At 42.0% G+C, this 21,031-nt stretch overlaps 2 protein-coding genes across 26 annotated transcripts in view; one reads left to right on the top strand and one right to left on the bottom strand.

Annotated features, from left to right (window-relative positions):
• MED12L (mediator complex subunit 12L) overlaps positions 1-21,031 on the top strand; it is a 186,417-nt gene that overhangs the window by 103,909 nt on the left and 61,477 nt on the right. The gene's annotated exons all lie outside the window — the stretch shown is intronic.
• On the bottom strand, positions 102-17,430 carry GPR87 (G protein-coupled receptor 87). Of its 3 annotated transcripts, XM_068954712.1 has the most exons (5): positions 16,392-16,681; positions 15,902-15,974; positions 15,207-15,286; positions 2,488-2,633; positions 102-1,206 (listed from the first exon to the last, which is right to left on the bottom strand). In XM_068954712.1, the coding sequence occupies exons 4-5, from the start codon at positions 2,519-2,521 to the stop codon at positions 170-172; spliced, it is 1,071 nt and encodes a 356-aa protein (XP_068810813.1). In that variant the 5' UTR covers positions 2,522-2,633; positions 15,207-15,286; positions 15,902-15,974; positions 16,392-16,681; the 3' UTR covers positions 102-169. The 3 variants fall into 3 exon arrangements, with proteins under 3 accessions (XP_068810813.1, XP_068810812.1, XP_068810814.1); XM_068954711.1 differs by having other exon boundaries at positions 2,488-2,620; positions 15,902-17,430; XM_068954713.1 differs by lacking the exons at positions 15,902-15,974; positions 16,392-16,681 and having other exon boundaries at positions 15,207-15,426.

The following is a 21,031-nucleotide window of genomic DNA, read 5'->3' as shown; positions in this document are numbered from 1 at the left end:
ATTGAAGTGCTTGAAGTTTAAGGTGGTTATTAGTAAATTGAAATGGAAAAACTGTATGTGTCTGCGTGTCCCATAATGAACTTCCATGTTCAGATACGTGAAGAGGTATTTTATTTACATGATATACAAATATTCCTGCAAGTTAACAGAAGTCTCTGAATGGATGACATCAGACATCGGTGTATTCATGGTATATGCGCACTTCTGATCTTCTGACACTCTGAAGTGATCTAATACTCTCACTCCTCGTTCTCATATTTGATTTTCTGAACAGCCTTCGTGAAAACGATCTACACATGAAAAAGTAAATTATTGGATCCAGACAAACATTGCATGCAGACAGGAACAGTGTCATTTCCTTACAGTAATATAAGATTTTATGTGCAGAGTCATCTAAAAGTTTATCTAGATGACTAAAAGTAAAGGGCATTCTGCACAAATGATATGGCAGAAAGCAAGTGAAAAATACAGCCACAACAACTCTTATGCTTTGATTATGCTTTCGCTTTCTGCTTGATGAGCTAATAAATTGTTTGCTTGATTTATAAATGTACCTGGATATTGCAATATAACATCCTATTAATACTATCAGCACCACTACAAACATACCGGTATTGATATAAATGACGGCTGTATGCCATTTTACTCCCAGGGGTGATTTAAGTTTTATGCAGTCATCTATATTTTTCTTTGTCGGGTAACCGTTTGTAAGAATCAGATTTGGCAAAGCTAGGAGAGCCATGATGACCCAAACGCAGGCGGACAGGATCTTGGTGAAGGTAATGCTGTACATCCTGGAGTCGCCAAACGGCTTCACGACTTTCAGGTACCGGTCAATACTGATGAGTCCCAGGAACACAATTGTAGTGTACATATTTGCATAGAACAAAACTGTGGTATATCGGCATAGAAAAGAATTGAAGTGCCATGGTCCCAGTTGGGAGTCCTGAATTATCTTAAATGGAAACGTCAGTGTCATGAGGAGGTCTGCAACGACAATGTTTTTGAGGTAAAAGATAAAACTTGTTTTATTTCTGATGTGGAAAAAAATCCACACTGCGAGTCCATTCAGTAAGATGCTTGCCAGGAATATGACGAGGTAAAGCACAGGCAAGACGATGGTTGTGAATTCGTTGCGTGTGGAATTGCCGAGCAGGCCTGTTGTGGAATTAGGTGAAGCGATGTCGTCTTGGCTCGGATGATAAGCTATAGGAATGACGGAAAAAAACAGTTACAAAGTATGGTTTTACTGTTTTATAAAAGGTGCAGTTGCTGTTCTCTAAAATGTCACAGTTGTTTTCTGGGCAGTTCTAAAGGCTGCTCGCATTAGCCAGTTCGGAGAACTGCAGTTTAAAACACTCGGTGTTCCTGAGTGGTGTGCGAGTCAAAGTAAATGCATCCATGGTTTGTTTTGCTGGCCTCTGAACACAATGACTGTTGCTTCCTGCTGTGAGATATAAAGGGGGTCTTCCAAATACTTGGGAGGGGGCGAGGGGAAGGAATGTGTATTTTCAGTGGTGCTCATAATACTCGTAAGCACCCTACCTGCCCTCGTTGCCGTTCTCCAGGGCACGAGACATCTAAGCTCAGTGTTGGTGGTGTGATGAAAACGGCATAGTGATGGGCTGCGGCCTAGCCTTTACGTTGCTGAAGACACCTTGAATTTGGGCTGTTCAAAAGAACAGGCTGTGCTTTAACGTTAGCTTTGTGAGAATAAAGAATAGGTTAAACAGTATTATGGATATGTGTGAATGACCATGAACTAATGTAAGGGAAAGTAAGGAAAGTAAACGTTTCTGCAGTATTTAAAGACGACAAATAGTCTGGAAGTTTTCCGAAGAGAGCAGTAGTGAATCTGGTTATTGAAATCTTAAATAATTCTGGAATTCTCTTAATCCTAAATGACCGAGTTCCCTTAATCTCTTCCCTTTGTCCAAACGGAGTTGCATGCTCGGTACGTTGCGGGATGAGTTTTGCCGTGCCTGTCTCGCGTCTTATGTAGGGGTGCTTCAGTTAAGCTGATGTGGGCCAAGGTAAGTGCATACCAATATGTCGAGAGTTAACCCTTAATCAAAATTATAGGGTATTGTCTTTTGGCTGTCTTGTGAGAACACAACTTTTGAGTTCAGATGATACATTTATCCAGAAATAGGACTCTGGGGATTCTCTTTGGCCCTATTGAAATGCTAATTTGACGCTTAGTTTACTTAAATGCATTTAAAAATTATAATTTCCTGGAATTTTAAGGTTTTATGCCTAAATGTTTATGAACAAACTTCAGATTGTTGCAAACTATCTCATAAAACTGTAGCACTTCCCTCCCCCCCCCCCCCCCCCGCCCCAGCTGAAAATCTGCTGAGGCAACACTTGGCAGTACTTAAACAGTTTTTCCTAAAATGACTTATTTCTTAAAAATGTTGATCGGAACACACAGTAATACTATAAATTTGCGTCAATAGCTTGAGTTTCTAACATTATTATTTTTACCTGGCAGTTTTCCATAAGACAAATTGTACCCCATTATTTGTGTTGCTGTAGGCTTTCAGCTGAAATGCTTTTCAGGAGTCGCACTGGTAGCCGTAGATCCAGGATTCAGCATGGGCTGTACCAGCTTTACATTCTGGGGGAAAAATCTAAAATTAAAAAAAGACGACCCTAAATTTCTCTCCACAGATGTTGAAGGCGTGAAGGGGCTTTGAGAATTCAGTATCTGCTAGCAATCGAAAAGAAATGGTTGAGGAGTGCAGATGGCCAACTACTTGAATACTGCGTAGCTGTCGTGCTTCTTATGTATTCATTACCTCCACTTCACTTAGAAGTGCACATCTGCTGCATCGTTGCAGACGATATTGCCATGCCACTTTTCATAAATAGATCAAACTCACTGTAAAAACTATTTCCCTTTCTCCCCCTTTGCAATAAAGTTGTGCTAGAGCCTTATTGCTCTAATATGTAGAAACCTTACTCTATTTTCCAGCCTGAATCTCTCTATGGTCACTTGCTATCTTATACAATCTTGTATCAGTCCCTTTCGTTTAAATAACTGTCTCCATCTCTGATACTTCTCTCTCCTTTTGTATAGAGACATTTCTGTCTCTCTTCAGATTTCGTTTACTGTGATTGAGCAAACCCAAACCCTTCTGATTTTTTTGCAAGGCTCAAGGATCTCAGCCCTTCTCTACAACTGTTCCAGTTAGGCTCCTCTTCCTTGAATCCCATTGACAAGAATTGTGTATTGTCTTACAGATGATGTTTTAGGAAGTCTGTTTCGTTGTGGTTTAGTTCCTTATTACCACTGAAAACACATCATCTAGTATTTTCTAGGATTTCACTTCCTTCTTATGGCTGCACCAGGAAAGTGGATAACACACTTTCTGCTCCTTTAGTTCTTCGCAGTGATCGGTGCCAGTAACAGCAGGTTTCGTTGTTGTTGTTCCAGTGAACTTCATTCCAAGCTTGTTAACTTCTATAAAAAATATGTTGAATTTTAACTTTTAAAAACCCATTTTCTTTATTTTGCTTTCTTCCAAAAATTTGGACTATACCACCCTTTTAAGCCTTAAAAATAGGTCAGCGTACAAAGCATATGCAAACATATAGCTCCAGTTACCGCAGTTAGGTAAGTGAATGTCTCCTGACTACCAGAACATGCTGGCTGAATGACTTTATCCCTTTGTTGTGGGCTGCTGTTACAATTGGTTTCTTACCCCTCGATAAAGGCTTTTGACCTTATTCCTTATTGGATGTTATGTTTGCCTGTTTTTAACCTTGGACTTTTCAGTGACTGATGCCTGACAGGGGAACCTTAACCAAATGTGGAAGATCCGAGGCTTTCATTTAGAGTAAGCTGTGACTTGTCAAAAAAAAAAAATTAAATTACTTATATGTTTATCATCTCTCATTTCTTGAAGTTAAAAACTTGCATATGTAATTATGATACAAGTGTGTCTAACTTTATCACATATGAATTAAATTGGGCTGGAAATTGTAAGTTCTTGTCACTTCTCATGAGTTTTAACAGAGTGCTTCAGAGCATTATGAAGCCAGCCTAAAGGGAATACTGCAAAATTACAGAATCTTGTGTATTCTGTGATGGCATCACAATGCTTTAACATTGTTCAAAGTAATTTTTGACAATATTGATTTGTAAGATAACATTCCAAAGTCTATCTTTACTCTTGCAGCATGCAAGTGCAGTAATCTTTCCATGCTCAACTCTGTTCACCAATTTTGATAGGAAAACTGTAGCAACATAGTTCAGAGCTCAGAAGTTACACAGGACCTGACTGCCTCTCATAGGGAAATGAATCAAAGCATAAAATCAGTGAAGCTCATTTGCAGATCTAAAGTGATTTATGTGATTACTGCTGTTTTATGAACTGCTAGCAAACAAATTTTGAACGGTCACTCGATGGCGTTAAAGCAAATCATTATATTTTAAAAGCATTTAAAATTACAATTCTCATATTTTAAGTTTTATCTTAATGTGGCATCTTTTTGTCTGATATTGTTTGCTCAGATAAAAATTAACATCCATAATGAGTTTGTCAGAGATATTTTAGGTATTTTATGTCTTGAGAGAAGTCCTGAGAAGTGGTAGCATTTCTAGGGAATGAGGAAAAAACTATCACTTTTCGTTGTTGTTCATAATTGCAGCTATCCTTTCTTGCCCAGGAGGCACTGAGATTAAAAAAAAAAAAAGAGTGATTTTATGAGAAGATGCATATCTACCTTCTTTATGCAAATAAGGTGCTTATTTCCCTGCTTTTCAGAGTTTTCCTTTCAAGTCTGCATATTTCCTGCTCCTGGTCCCTGAAAAGCTTCTTGCAGTGCTAGGATATGGCTCTTCAGGCAAGTGGCCTGCCAGATTCTCAGGCCGGAAGAATTTGTAAAACATCAGTTGTGTTTTCTGAGATGCAGGGAAGCATGACTGACTGCTGTGTTCCCATAAAGTAACCACTTGTGCCTTTTTCCACCTCTGCATCTGTCCTTTCGGTAGGTGTTGTCACTAACAGACCGTGAGGAAGTTGCCTCTGCATGCAAGCACCACACACACTCTCCAAAAGTGCTGTCTCCTTCTTTTATATCAGAAAAACTGATGGACTTTGATAAGAAAGCTCCCTTGCTGCAGAGTGGCTTCTGCCTAGCTTTCCTCTGACCTCTCCCTCTAACTCACATTCTTTGCTTTCCTTTCTGCGTCCTGGGGTCTATGGCCAGTTGAGATGGGGACATCCACAGCATCCTTAAGACTCAAGCCCCTATGCTGTGTGGGTCAAAATCCAGTTTCCTTCCTCTTTGTGGGTAGTGTTTTATTCCTTGGTTACTATTATTTGAAGCCACTGGGCTGTTTTTCTGGGTATGAGGGTTTAGCCCTTCACTTTATAGCTGAAAGCTACTGCAGAGGGATGGACAGCAATCAGCTGGACCAGAAATGGCTAAATCATTCTCATGAAAGGTTCTCCGTGGGCAGGCGTGTTTGCTACTGCTCCAGAGGTTGTGTTACAGCCCAGGGGTCTCTGATGGGCCCAGTGCGCCTGTTGGGGGTTTGAGGGTTTCAGCACTTCCCCCTGTACTTGCCCTGTCTCCTCAGGTGTGCTTTGTTTTTATCACCCCAGTCCATATAAATCTTGTAGCTGTGGAAGCAATGGAGCTCTGCCAGGCACTGCTGTCCTGTCCGGCTGGAGACGCAGCAGGAAAGGTGCTGCTTGGGTGGCAGGAGCAGCAGTATCCCAGCTGGTTTGTTTTCTCAGGATCCCATTTGGTATGTTTTTCAGGACAGTGCTACTTACTTTTGGCAAACCTCATAAGGGCTTGCTGATTCCTGCCCACGGCATTGACTGTGGGGTGGGGGGATCCCTGTCACACATCTTCCTGGCTCCTAAAGATGTGACCACAGTCAAATCAGCTCGGGAAATCCAGGTCCCCTTGAAACCATGTTGGGAGTTTGCTCGTTCTTCCTGCAGACCAATTGGGATCAAGCCTCTGAATAAATGTCTCTGTGTCATCTTATCCTGAGGGTTTTAACGTTAAAACGCATTCAAAAAATCCTAACAAAGCACGGGCTGGAGAAAGAGAGCAGCAACTCTTCACAGGTATACACCTTGATAGCTGAAGCCCAGTAGCAATGCTCTATATCCTGCCTTGCTGGCACAGCTGGGCTCCGCAGAGAGGCTTAGGCGCATGCATGGGGAAGGTGGTTAGTGACAACACCTAGTGATACCCGCCCTAACGATGCGTTAAAGACTTTCTCTTATGCAGCTGCTTGGAAGTCTCAAACAGGTTTGTGCAGAGCAGCAAAGAGGTGCAGGCGCAGTGGTCCCTGCTGCACGTACTTGGTTGTGTGACAAAACTTCATAATGGTCCTGTTCAGGCTTAGCAGTCTGGAGGTGTTTCCATGGTTTCCTGTCCAGGTCCATCAGGCAAAGAAGTACTGGGGTAGACAAAGCAGGATAGTATGGCTTCATTTTTTGCAAGGGTAGGATGGACGAGCAAGGCTCCCCTGAATCAAACCTGGTGCGTCGCTAGCCCCTGAAACCTGCAACTTTTCTGCTGAAGTACGCTGTATTGCAGTAAGAAGAGTAAGAAGAAATTTATCACGTATAGAGAATTCGCCCTTTTCCACGTGTTGTCTTGGAATGGGAAATGAAGACTGTTTTCATTAAAGAGTATTTTAAGATATTTTATAATTGTTCACTGACTGTGCACTCTGATAGTGGCTTTTTTACGTGTTTGGATATGGTATTTCTGTGAGGGACAGGAGTGGTGTCCAGGTCTTCGTCCAGTTCTCCGAACATTTTTCTTCTAACCAATTTCATTCTAACCATTTCTCTCCAGCCTCCAGTCTTACACATCCATATAAATATTTTCTCTCTGCGTGCTTTTGAAGGTACGCTGGAAGCTGCTCCTTTATTCCAGTAGCTTTTTTAAACTGGAATTTCTTGCAGTTCATCTACTTGGTTGGTTGTTTTTTCCCCTATCATTACCATAAAGGGCTGTCAATTGCAGTAAATACAGGTTAAGTACATACTGTTTCGCAGATGGGGTAATCCTGTCCTGCCAATGTTGACAGACTGGTTTATGTGCCTGACTGGTATAACCTCAGATGAGAAATTAAATAATAGGCTGCCTGGCAGATTGCAGTGTCATATGGGTAGGGAATAGCTATAGTTTTGTTATGACTAAGGCTTTGTTGCCTCACTTTTTAGAGAAACTCTGGACTGTCAAGTCTCGCTACTCTTTTTTTCATTTCTTATTTACAACTTCTTAAAATTAGAAAATTCTTTGTGAACTAGACTGCAGGTTTGTTTGAGCACATAACTTCTTGATATGTGGCTTTTTGCCAGTCAATCGATATTCATCACCATAAAGTTTGGTAAACGGCTGTAGTAAATATAAACACTAGGAACGTGAGGCAGTGCATTGAATGTGCCAGTAGCTGGGTGCAGTTATGTTCTCTTCTGTTGTACGCGAGAACCGGATCACTAACATGCTTAATTGTAAAGATTTAGGAAAAATGCATCAGTGTAGGCTGCAGCGTAAGTATATTTGTGCATCTTGCTTCCGTAAGCAGGTAAGCGACAGGTACAGAGCCTTTCTCTGCCCTCTTCTTTATTTCGCTCTGCTCCTTTGTCACAGAACATTACAGTTTGCTCAAGTGATTAATTTTTATTTTTATTTTTTCCTGCTTGCATCTGTTTATCCTCCTTAGTGCTTTTCTTTGTGCATTAGAAGAGCATCCAATTCCAGTATCTAGGATACTACCACCTTTTCCTTTCTCTGAGATCCCTGTACAAAATTGCCTGTCTACCTTCTCATAAAAAGTGTGTTAATTTACTGTTAACGCGTAGTAGAATAACTTGATATTGCTGCTGGAATGTGTATGTACCGCAAGTGTGCGTGTGCCTCCTAGTCTCCTGTGCTTTGCCCACTTTCCCATTTGTTGCATTTTTCTAGTTCTGTCCCCGGAGCTGCGCTTCCGTGCTGGTCGGGCTACGAGCTGCCCTGCTGTCGGCAGCAGCGTGGAGAGCAACGAAAACTAGCACGGCGGCGTGGCTCGCGTTAGCCGAGCTCCTGTGAGCTGTGCGAGCGTAGTCGCTCGCAGGCCGAAGCATCTGTGTCTGTTTGCAGGTTCTGTCGCTGTGGAAGAAACGTGGTGTACGACAGGTGAGCTAACAGGCTGTTTCGTGTGAATCCGTTCTGTGTTCGCAGAGCTGCTTACGGGCGCATCGGAGCGGCTTCAGCCTAGCGGGTTGAGCTATAAGACAAGCATCTGTAATACCCTGTCCTTAAAATCGCGTGCCACGCGCAGGCCCGGGCTGCTGGCCCGGTGTGCCTTCCAGGGGCCGCCTGCTGCTCGGCGAGGCAAGTCGCCCAGGTGCAGCCCTCTGCCTTTCAGCTGCCAGGTGCTGGCTGCTTCAAACTGGGAGCTACCTTAATCTGAAGTGAGTGGGAAGAGCTTTTATCAGCTGAAAATAGCCCTCTGTGGGGTTTTGTGCCTGCTGCTCCCAGTGCCAGCTTCCCTAGGACTGTGGGGTGGAGAGGCATGTAGTCAGGATATGTTAGTTCTCTATAAAGCAATAACATTGCCATGCTTAACTGACTACATTTATTGCAAAGAGGCTAAAAAAAAAATAAGACCCAGGGTATAACTGTCTTTAACTGTGGCTTACAGTGCTTGTCTGCTTAGTCATATCCAGAAACAGGAACCCATGCCTCATCTCAGAAAGCTTCTCATCTACTTTAGTGTCGTATACAAAACCCCCTTTTTGGTTTTGAGGTTCCTCCTTGAACTTCCCTCTCAATTCCAATCTAATTCTTCTCTCGCATGTCTCTAAACATCAAAACATCCTATTCTCTAGCAAGCTGCAGTGGGACTTTCTCATCTGCTTTCAGTTCATGGATAGCTTCTCTCTTCTCTGAAAATCCTTTCTCTAGAGCAAACTCTGTGCCGGGCTTTAATAAAAGCCCAATGACTTCAGTGACTTAGTGACTAGAGGACATACCTCTCCTTTGGAAACCTCTGCTGAACTGTGCTGGGCTGACACACGTGCTGGTGCGTGCGTGGGGAAGCAGTCCCTCCAGTTCAGCGTTGGGACACATTGCTAACGGAGACTTCCTTCCCTGCGGCCGTTAGTCCAAGAGGTGCCACTGAGAAGAATCCTCTGTAAACTGTGGTTCCCCACGTGCAATTGCTTCCTGAAATTTAGGTTTTAGTCTTTCTTAATCCTTTGCATATGACAGCTAGAAGTATCGTGCGCGTTTGCCATAGGTATGCTGTTTACCTTGCATTTGAGTGAATAGTTAATATGCTCTCTCTCTCTTTTTTTCCACATGTGAGCCTTTACTTTAGGATATCAGTGCTTTACTTTAGGATATTGTCTCTACATATCAGATTGAGTTTACACCTGTAAGTCAGTTCTCTTTTAGAGCGACAGGAGTGCCTGAACTGACTGTAGCAGAATGCCGCGGTAAGCGTTAAGCAGTACTGTTCATAGTGTTCATATGCAAAATTATTATGTGTAGTTTTTTCTTTTATTCTTGCCAGGTACTACATTCAGCAAGGGGCAGGGGATATTCCCTTAGGAAAATGTGATCTTCTCCCCCCTAAAAAAAAAAAAAAAAAAAAAAAAAAAAATTAGAGAAACCTACTTTTTCTCAAAGTAGTTTTCTCTGTTCCTCACTTTTGGACTATTTTTCCAAATGAAACCATTAGATTTTTCAAACTTCAAATGAGTGATTGTGAGCCTTTATTTTCCCCTACCTGGGACAGCTCTGACATAGTAAGACCTTCCTGGGGATCCTGCCTGAACTTTGAAGTCATTCCTTTTGCTTTCTCTTGAACTATTTCTCATTAAAAGTTCATGCATTAATATTATTTACTTTGAATCAGATTTTCTGTGCAGAGGTTACATAGTCTAGTAAAAGTTGCTAAGGGGTTACTGTAAGACTGCTTATTTTTGAAACTTATTTGTAGTGATGTATGATTTTTTTCTTTCCCCTAGAATTTGCATAACAGTTCCTTGCTGATGAAATGTTTTCCAGTCCTGTGTTGCATTAATAACTGGCATGTGCATATTTCATGACCAAGAAACAGAAACTAGCATCATGTGCTTACTGTAGGTGATGGTCTTTCATATTGAACTTTCCTATTTGTAGTTTCACAATCGGGTGGATGCAGGCTGATCCTTTTCTGTAGGAGAGCGCAGATTCTCTTTTGCAAAGTGGAAGTGAAATTTGGTCATTTTAAGTCTTGCAGACGCTCATCTCTATTACAGGTTGATAAATTATCTTGGTTTGTTTTTACTCTGTGGTAACTATATGAAGCAGATGTCCTTAGCGCGGCTGAATGTGTACTGCTGGGCGCATAAAGATTTCTGTGGGCACCCAGCTCAGTTACTCTTCTGCTGGATCAGCTCAAATCTGGGAGGTAGTTTAGTGTGAAGGGTAGTGCTAAAGCACATCTTGTTAGGCTGCATTTGTTTTTACAGAAAGGTTTAGCGGGAACTGCCAACAGAAATGGTACCCCATTGGGCAGCGGGTGGTGTTGGTGGCAGGAGAGTTGAGAGTTGTGGCTGTTCTGAAAGAGATGAGAGCGCAATGGAGCGATGGCAGGGTTGGGGTAATTCGGTTTTCTCAGTATGGCAGCCTCTAATTAGGCAGAAGGAAAGGATTAACCCTGGAATGTTACCTTTCTTCCTTTAAAAAAAAAAAAAAAAAAAAAAGCCACTGATGGTTGTTTCTAGTTTAGCTGTGCAAAACCTACTGATAGTGGAAACTGTATTGTGACCTTACAAAGTTGCTTTCTTTGAATCCACATTGAACATCTCCCGAGCAAGATGCAATTTATGGATGGAGTGTGCTTAGCCAATTCCTGGTGTCAATTAGAGTCCAAAGATCTAAGCGGTAAAATTCTGACCCCTCTCCCTGGCATCCCTACCCATCCGTTCCTGCCCCGTCAGCCTCTACCTGTCTGCCTGTTCTCCTTGCCCCTATTGTTATCTTCTGTCATTCATTTGGCACTTGCTCATCAACTCCTTAAAAGAACAACTGCTTGGTTTTGACTTAATGTTTTTGTCCTTGTGCAGTTGTCTTGGACCCTTCCTTTCATCACACCAAATGTCATCTCTCAGGTGATGTCAACACCTGGATACCAGTGATGCGTGTGAACCCTCAGACCACAGGCATCTCTTCAGCAGCTCCTTTGTCAGCTTTTCCTTCCGGCAGTCCCTCCGGGATGTCACACCACAAGTGCGATGATGGTCTTAACTCTCCTTCAACTTTTCTTACTTCCTTTGCCATGTGATAAGTGAAGGTCCTCCTGTTATTCAGTTGTATTTTGCTGTTGGTTCACTTTTGTCGTTCTTTCAGTTTATACCTGTCTCTTCCTTTCTGTGCCTTTTACTAAAAATTTTTCCCCGTGCTTTGGTTGTTTCTCTTTCCAGCTCGCTGCCTTATTCCCTTTGCATCCAGCTGGATGACAATTCATTGCTGCTTGGATGACCTAGTTGTAATATCTTGCTAGCTCACGTTTCTAGCCTTCCCCTCCAATGAGGAGGCTAGAAGCAGGTTCATGTTTACATGTATTTCTCCATAATAACTTCAACCTTTCCCTCTTTTAATCTTTTCACAAGCTTCTCTCCTAATATTTCTATTTCTGTTCTGCTTGTGTTTTCATGGGCTCTGTTCTTGGCACGATGGGCCTCGTGGAAATTTTTGCTAATTCCTCTTTAATTCCATAGGTTATTCCTTACGTATGCTGTATACTTTATTATCCTGAAGTCAATCTTTCAAATGTTAAAATGTTGTTACAAAAAAATAGTTTGGGCAAAAAACAAAAAATAAAAATGTGCTTATTCCTTTTTAAAACAAACAAACAAACAAAAAAAATCCTACTTCCAGAGGAGCTAACTTCTCTACCAGAATAATATAGCACGTGGCTGCTTTGCACTGTGCTATTGAGTAGGCAACATGCCATCGAGCCTTTCCTCGGGTCTATCCTGTACTGGGTGAGCGAGAGACCTTCTAAGAGGTCTCCTTTCTGGAGCGTGTCCTCAGGGTGAAGACTCTTAGGTGTCAGCCTAGTTCTGTTGGAGCTTGCTGCTGAAAAGTGCTAGCTTTTAAGTTTTATTATTGGTGTTATACAGTGAAAAACATTAAGTTGAAAAACTCTTAACCGACCTTTAAAAACAGTTAAGATATCTGAGTCGCACAAAAAAATTTAAGAAAATATGTGTTGGCATTAAACCTTAAACACAATAGCCAAAACTATAGTATATGATCTGTCTTGTCTCTCAAATGCTACGGGGGATCCTGTGAAAAAATATCTTGTAGGTTTTAAAAAAAAGAAAAAAAAGCCTTAAAAAGAGGCATGTGGGGAATCCCAGGTAAAGTTTTAAATAATCCCAATCTCACTTTTTTGGGTGTTTTACTTTGTAGCAAAACAATTTTTCTGTTTTCTTCTTCTTCTTTTTTTTTTTTTAATATGCAAGTCTAAATTCACGTTTTAAGAGAAGAGAAACAGTTCTCATCTGCTACTGTGGAGGGTTTTTTATGCTCCAACGTATATTGCTGCTGCACAAGACTAACCACATTAGCTAGTTGCAATAAAGGCACTATTTTAAAGAGGAAGGAAACGGACATGGGGATTTTTGGGTATGATTGGAAGAAGTTCGGCCTGGCGCAACTCATTTTTCATGAACAGTCTAGAGAGTTCTTGTTCTGTCTGCTGTCATCAGAGAAGAGGGGCTGAATACTAATGCTGGCTACAGTTTCAGGATACAGGTTGCGGAGAACTCTCCTTGTCTGGTCCAACTGCTTTGCCAGCTCCCAGCTATTCCTTGTGTAGCAGCAGAAGCAGCTATTGCACTGGAGGTGATAAGCCCAGTTTATGATGCTTATAGTCACTTGTCACTTTGATACGTCACTAACGTTTTCCTGAGGAAAAACAAGTAGTAGTAATTGTAGTAACTCTTTATCTCAACCTGGGGTTCAGGGTTGGTCAGATGTGAAAATCTGCTTTTGATGATGGAGGGGAAGGTATTTTTTCTGTTTTCTGGGGGAAGTGGTGGTTAAGAAGGTACTAGGATGTTTTATGCTGGGAAGTGTTAAAACAGCTGAAATGTAGGAGTTAATTTTGCTTATGTCTCTGGTCAGCATTTCAGCTGCTACTGGCTTGCTCTTGACTGAGAGCACGTTTTCTTGAGAGCGCCTGAGTTACTGTCATGCAGCTTGGTTTCCTTATGAAGCCGTGTGATGGGTCTGTAGCTCGTGGTTTATGTCAGACATGCTTTCACTTATTTCCAAGCTTCTAATACGTATTGCACGTTTCAGATCTAATGCCTCAGTCTTACTACACGTCTTGACTAGCTTTCCCAGTGCTTATTTGGTCAAAGAGAGGGTTCTTCTGAATTTTTCAGTGCAAAACTTAATGAGTGTCTTTTCATAAAAAGAGAAGGAATTTCCTCTTCCAGTTAATGCTGCTGTTTCCCTGAACATCTTATCTTGGCTTATGTGCAAGCATGCTGAACAGGCTTCCCAGTTCAGAGAAAGCGTCTGGCCTCCAAGAGGTTGCTTTGGAGACCTCTTACAAATAGTCAAAAAAGGACAAGATTTCAGATTTTGATTTGCAGCCTCCTCTTTTCCGGTCTTTGCTCCATGTCTGGCTGCCTTGTCCGAGTTTCTCTCCGGAGCAGCACACCGAGGTGGTGCCCCTGCTGCGGTGCCCAAGGAGGCCCGGTGCTTGCTCTGGCGCTCGTGCAGCGCTGGCCTCGGTGCGTGCTAGTGCACGAAGGGCTGCGTGTGCAGGTGCCGGGCCAGCTGGTCTCCCCACTGCCGCCCTCCCTGCCGGCAGCCAGGGCGGGGAGGCTGCGCGCAAGGCAGCTCCGGCAAGGGAGCCGGCAGCACCCAGAGGAGGAGCAACTTTGGGAGCCACCAGCAGCCCAGCGCTTCTGAAAACCCCGTTCTTGCTCACACGCCCCTAATGCAAACAGATACTTTCTGTTTCTAAAAATCCCTCCGTGCCCTTCAGCTTCTTTCCCCTCTTGTCTTCCCCCTTTCCTGTTCTCTGCTCCTGGTAGAGCTGGACCTCGTCCCTTCACCTGCGCGGGTTGTCCGCAGGCAGGTGGTTCCATCCCCAGATGCTGCTGGCGTGGCCTCGTCCGGCAGGCTCCGGCCAGCAGAATCGAGGGGAGGAGAAAGTCCAACTTGTGAATAAAAGCAAGCTCTGTACTCTTTTGGGAAAGAGTACTCTGTACTCTTAGTCTCAGACTGTGGTCGTAACTGGAGAAATGCTGACGGTTTCATTGGATTGGGGGCCTTTAGTTCAGAACATGAATTAGTGACATCGGGTGAATGCTTGCATTCACTTCCCATTTCCCCTTTTTAAAGGAAGAGTGCAAACTCTTCTTTAAAAAGATGGAAAAACTTGTAAAACCCTACCAGAATAACACCAAGCATGCATAATGAGAAGATAGATAGATGTCTACAGTACCTATATTGCACAAACAGCATAGTATTTTTTAAAATACAAGAGTTTTAATTCCACTGCTACTTTCAATTCATTGTAACTAGGAATAATCATTTCAATCTAAAATACTAGTAAAGCGACAAGGGTTTTTGAAAGCGCCTTATGTATTTCCCAGACTTTGAGACTAATCAGACACATAGGTTGCAAGTTGTTTGTTCAGAGCTATGTGGTTTTTCCAGTGAACCTGACAAGTTTTAACATGATCTGAGTGAAGTATGAAGGAAGAGAACCTTTATTCTGTGTAACATAATTAACAGAATTCAAATATGCTTTCCCTTACTGAAAGACATGGGAAAGGATAGAATACAAACTTTTTATATCAAATTTGGAAGTTACAGGTACTGGATCTTACTCAACGTGAGTTAGGCTATGTCAGGAAATAAGTTATTAAAGCTCTGAACCTGCAGAGCTGCACTTTGATTAATAACTTAGAAGAGATAATTAATAGAGAAACATTTTTTCATTGGTAAAAAGATAACATGTTTAATTTTGCATGAATGAAAGATTAAGTCTCACTGTTTTCAGACCTTCCATGTTTTTCATTGATGTGATTGTTCATGCTTTTAAGTCCGATTTTAAGCAATTGCGTTTTAGTCTCGACTTCCTTTTCACTTAAGGGAAGAACAGGCAGACTTATCGAACAATTTATCAAATGCTTTTCAGATCATCAGAAATCACTTACCTGTCGCCACTGTCGCCTTCCGTTTGCCTCTTAGCTGCATCTCTAAAGTGCCTTAGACTCCTCCAAAATGCATCTTGAAACTAAAATAGGCATCCGATTATTTCTTGCAAAAAAGTAGTTAAATAAGTCATATCTGGAAGTAAGCTTTTTTGCTTCTGATTGCTTTTTTTGCGATACTTGATCAGAGTCAAAATTCCCCTGACCAGGAGCAACTGGTGCAACTGGCTTTCTCATTCCTGGGAATGACTCACATACTGGTGTAGGTGAGATGTGTGCTGGCTGTGTTCACTTCCTGAGACTGGAGCAAGTCTAATGCCGAGGAAGCAGACAGTGATTCACCTGGAGAGGTGGGTTAGTGCCTGTTCAAGGCAAAAGCGTTCATGTAGGGAGATGTTGTGAGGAGTCTGAAATCATGTTTTACAGTAATCTGTGTAACCGTGCTTGTGTCTTTCACTTAAAACTGTTTTGTCTGCAGGCTGAATATGAATTTAATGTAACTCTGAAAAACCTTGCGTTGGGTAGATGCAAATAGCTGCTAATCAAGATTATGTCAATTATTAATTTGACTATATTTAGACATCTTTAAGAGAGGATCTGTTCAAAGCACATTATAAATAAAGTGTAGCATGAAAGCAAACTATTAAGTCTGTAACAAAATACTTTGACTAAAACGACTAGACTGTCCGTTTACTTACTTCTTACTAACGTAGTGTTCTTCAAAACTCTGACTTTGAGCCTCTGACTCTTGCAGCCCTGCTGTCAGTGGTCCTGGGTACACACACATTGAGTAAGATAATTCAGTGGCCCGAGAGTATTGAATTAATCATGGAAGTCACGGTATCAGCAAAATTTTGCTCGAGTCAGTAGAAGATGAAGTGGTTAGCTTCCCGTTTCTTAACAAGAAAGCAAATACAAAGAATACCCTCCCTCCATTAAATCTTGCGGAAAAAGAAAAACTTACTGTTATTAGAACTTGCAATGGCTGCCAAGTCACCTTTCTTGGAGTGCCCTGTCTGTTCTGCCTGGACTCTTCCATGCATGCCTCTTTTTTTTTTTTTTTTTTTTAAATTTTCCTCAAAGATCTGGGTGATTGAATTCCCAGCCCCTCTCTCCTAAGAACTAGATAGCCTTTTGTCTAATCCCGTTAACCACTGCTTGGGGAAGGCTGTGGTGTGCAGGACCTACCTGCTACAGTCCCTGCGCTGGTGAACTGCTTCCTCTGGTTGTGTGTCTAGGAAGAATCCTGGGCCATTTTCCAAGTTTCTGCTCTCCATCCGCTAGTAGGCAAATTGTAGAACTCCCACTTGCCTCAGGACTTCTTCCTTGAATCAGGTACAATGCCTGATTATAGGAAATTTCTGACATGGCTTATCTTTGAAGACCAGCTTTTGCATGGCAAAACAGATAATACAAATGAACCCAGCAGGAACACGTTACACTTCTCTGTATGTTTTTAGCTTTATTACTAGAAGTTGCAAAACTGGTCTCACTAGCTAGATATTCTGACATTGATAGTCATGTTGCATGCACGCAGTGGAGTGCATGCATTGTATCACTCAAGACTTGAGAAGGTTTTTTTTGCAGTTAGAGAAAGGAGACTTGACTAAATGTCCACATATCTCAACTTAGCACAGTGCTAGGTGGGACAGTGTGTCTCCACCACCATTCTGCTTTCTTTCAGCTGTTCCTTGTGCTCTGGTGCTTAGTAGCTGCTTGTGTTTTTTCTCACAGCTGCTTGTCCTGTGGTGCCTTCTGTTTTTCCTTCCAATCTTTGGTTCACTTTCTCAGTGGTTTTCTGTCATTTTTCCATCCTAACATTACTTGTGGTGATCCAGTGCTTTCTTCTCTGTGGAGCCTCTGTAAGACAAGGAGAGGGATATGTCCCTGACTGATGGTCCTGTGTGCTGTTTCTTCAAGCTGAAAAGTTATCCTGTGGACAGGTCTATGACAGCCATCTCGGGATATGGTATTAAATACTATTATCAGTTGGTATGGCTCAGGTGAGACTGCACTGCAGATCTGTGCAAACAGCTTAATTTCTCAGCATTAAATCTCTTTTAAGATGCTTCTCCCTTCTCTATGTAAATCACTGCTCTTGCTCTCCCAATTAAAGGAAGACCTCATTCTTGATCCCTGGAGCTTAAAAGGCTGTTGGACTTTCTTGTACTTTCTCCTGTGAGTGTGTGCTGGGTAGGAAAATCCAAAGTTCGGAGAACATCTGCCCCCCCCCCCAACCCTCTTTTTATTTATGTATTTATTTTTTTTAACACTGCACGAACATCATACTTAGGGCTCTGACTTTCAGCGTGGTCTGGTTTCACTAAGAACAGGGTGCTGTGCAAGTTCTGTGCTGATCTTGGGGTTGACTTAGTCACCTTCCTTTTGAAAATTTTGCACTTTCTTAATTTCTTAGCCCTCTTGGGGATTTCTCAGATCTCTTTCCCAATACCAGATGTTTGATCCTGAAGTCAAATCTGTTTATACTCAGCTTTGCGTCTTAAGTTAGCACCACTTTTTTTCTACTGAGGTCTTCTCTCTGGTTATCGCTGGTAAAACAACCGTGGTCCAAAGAGTTTATTCTTTGACCTTGTTGCAGTTTAGACATGTCAGTGGCTACCTGTTGTTGGAGGTCCATGAGTTTAAGTTCTGACAAGGTGTTCTATGTTGAATCTTTCTGAGGTGTTACCAAGGATGATTTTCTGTCTGTATTCTGGGGGTCTGGTTTGTACAAAGGGCTAATTATACTGGGTATGGCTGAGCAAGGTTATGGTTAGTGGTTGCTGTTCTTATGCGCAGATTATCTTGATCGCATGTCTCAGGCCAACTGCAAGATATGTTGAACCTTTGTAGACTTGTATTTGATGCTGGTCTTTTTGATCCTTGGATACTGCACGCTTTTAAGGAGCTGCTGAGGGTCAGGCTAACATGCAGTTGACCTCATGCCAGCAGGCATGTGGTCCTGGAGACGAGTGATCTGCACTTGTATGTCTGTTCCTCTTCGTTACTGTTCAACGATACTCCCGCTCCGCCTTGGGTTTTCTCACGTCAGTCTTCTCAGATCTTATAACCCGAGCTTTCTGTTGTCTCTGGGAGCTGCAGGATGCTGTATACTGGGTATTTCCAGAGGGCTAGAAAGAAATGGCGGTGATTTGAGAACCATTCCCTGGTGTCAGCAGTCCTCCTCCTGGAACTTCAAATGCTCTGGCTGACGGAACGAAGCAGGTTTTGCAGCTAGATCATAAACAGCAGTTTTAATCCTAACTCTGAAAGCTATTTTAAAATGAGCCTGTTTGCACAGGACCATGCGCTCACAAGCCAGGTGCTGCATCCCCACTATGGGACACTGTTCTGACCCGGCAGTGATGCTGGCAGGGGTGTCCGGTCCTCTGGTCTCAGTCTTAGAGACTTTAGGCAAGACAAGATAGGATGGTGTGTTATGTTCTGATTTGCTGTGTTGTTCTTCAGCACCTCTAATACTAGTGTTTTCTCTGGGCTCTAAGAAATAGTCCTGGAGGACATGTAATGGTGAAGAAAGGAAAACTGAAATACTTACAGACATATATTTAATTTCTTACAGAGATCCGAGAGAATTTAGTAGAAGTTATCCTGTGAATGCAGTACATATACCAAAATTTGCACGTTAACATCAGGCAATTAGTAAATAGATTAATTTACATGGGAATGGTTTTCTTTTTTGAATATGATACAACGACACACTAACTTTTCTTTGGAAATCTCTGTATTTTGATGCATCAGAAGAACTTAGTGGATTAGAAACCGTTAACATAGCATCCCCTAGCAGGCTTTTAATACAGACATGTTTTTTGGCAGTTCTCAGGCTGGAGCAAGTCAAGGCTAGCTGACATATAAAAAGGAAATGCTATGGAGCTTGTCGTAAAAACAGCGTGAAAGAAACGTAAAGCTATGAGAGTAATAGCTGAAAGCTAACCCAGAACTTTACTCTTGCTCACTTTATTTAAAGGCTGGATGTGCCTTTTTATATCCTTGTGATTACAGAGCAATTCTCAGATTTCATAAGAGCTTGAACGACCTTATTACAACAATTACTGTGTTGCTTCATGTAAAACTCTTTTACTATCGCGTTTGGCAATACAAGCTACAAGTTTATTTTTAAAGCAGATTAGCCACCTGGATAATACATGAGACTCGCTTTTTCTTTTTTAAGACATAGAAAAATGGGTGGAATGAACAAAGCTTACAAACACGAGCACGATTCCTCAGGCATTATAACTTCAGTTTTGCAAGATGGAGGCGCTTTTGTCAATGGAAGCGTCTTGGAAGTGTTTGATACTTCTCCTTTACTTATGTGATTTATTTTTATCACTGCTTTGATGGCTGCCACTAAAGGGGAAAAAGAGAAGAAAGGAGTTAAATAAGAATTAACTTACAAAAAGTTTGTTTCTTCTTTCTCTGTCCCTGGGTTCCTCACCAATGTGTTGATCAGTAACCAGCTGAAGTTATGCGCCTTGGGTGACTGATCCTTTCTATAGGCTTAAGTATATTCTAGTACCATTTGACTTGGCATACAATTGTTAGATCTGTGTGTTTATGTATCTTCATCTGTGTAACATCTTAGGTGCTCTGCTTGGCTTTTCTAGCCCCTATTTATGATGCAAATTGTTCTTCTGATTAATTGAGAGTATTGCTGGATGCCCTAAGAGGGTTAGCAGTAGTCAGAGTCACAGGAGCTTTGATCGTGGTTTGTATTGCTGTGCCTGAAAGTCAGGACATATCTGAAGTTTAGGATCTGTCTTTAGGGCATTCAGGAATGAAATTACTGTCTGTCTGAGGAGGTGCAATCTGATGTGAAATCTGGACGAATGAATGGAAGTGGAAGTATTGGGCAAAGGTATAATATATTTCTTTTTTCTAAAAAGCCAAGTAAAATAATAAATACAAAGAAATACATGCTAGCCTTTATGTACCCAAGTAAGATTGATTTCTTACAAAACTCGACTGCTTGGCCTTCTGAAAGTAGTGCTTTTGGAGCGAGTAGTGGTGGAACCTGTAACAAGGGCTCAAATAACTGCCGGCAGTTATCATGGCTTCACTTGTCTGAACCAGTTTAAGACTTGGTGCAGTTACCCAGTTTCTATGTTGTGTGTTGCTTTCAGTCTGGAGTGTAGACATGCTGAACAAATGAACTTTTGGATGGGGAAAGAAAAAACCCTTCTGCTGTTTCATGATGGTGATGGACTGTAGTAATTTTGCATCAGATGGAAATGGTGTGTGTGTTTGCTCTCTTGTGCTCCTGAAACGGAGAAAAACAAAGGCTTCTCTTAGCAGCTCCTGAGCCATGAGTATCTTATTAACCATTTCAAATTATGCTGGGAGAAAAATAAGATTTGGAAAAATAGTGAATGTTGCAGTGAAAGTACTGGTAAACTTTCCTGGAATTACATAAAATCCTTGACTGTGCAAAAGCAGTCGGGAGATCCCAGAAGAGCAGCTCTCTGTAGTACGCTGCTGACGCGCTGCCCGTGGCCCTCCCTATCTGTTAGCGACCTCCTCTCGGAGCGGACTCTGTTCTCAGAACGCGTCTCCGCTTCGGTCAGGTATAAAATATCAAATATGAAGTGGGAAGGGTTTCTGGAGAAGACTGTTTTGGCCAGTATTCTTTTCTTGAGCCTCCAAAAAGCAGAGATCTGAACTGTGAGATATGGTAACTGTTAGGATTCTTTCCTCCATCTGGAGGCAGGGATATACAAATCTGTGGAAAAATGCAAAATCTCAAATGTTAGAATTTAGGGGATTTTTTTTTCTGCAAGTGGATAAAGGTGATGTCTTATTCTTGCAGCCAGTTT

The sequence above is a fragment of the Struthio camelus genome, chromosome 9 (genome assembly GCF_040807025.1).
Source record: "Struthio camelus isolate bStrCam1 chromosome 9, bStrCam1.hap1, whole genome shotgun sequence".
In the NCBI taxonomy this organism is placed as follows: Eukaryota; Metazoa; Chordata; class Aves; order Struthioniformes; family Struthionidae; genus Struthio; species Struthio camelus.
This window is presented reverse-complemented; position numbering and strand designations above follow the sequence as displayed.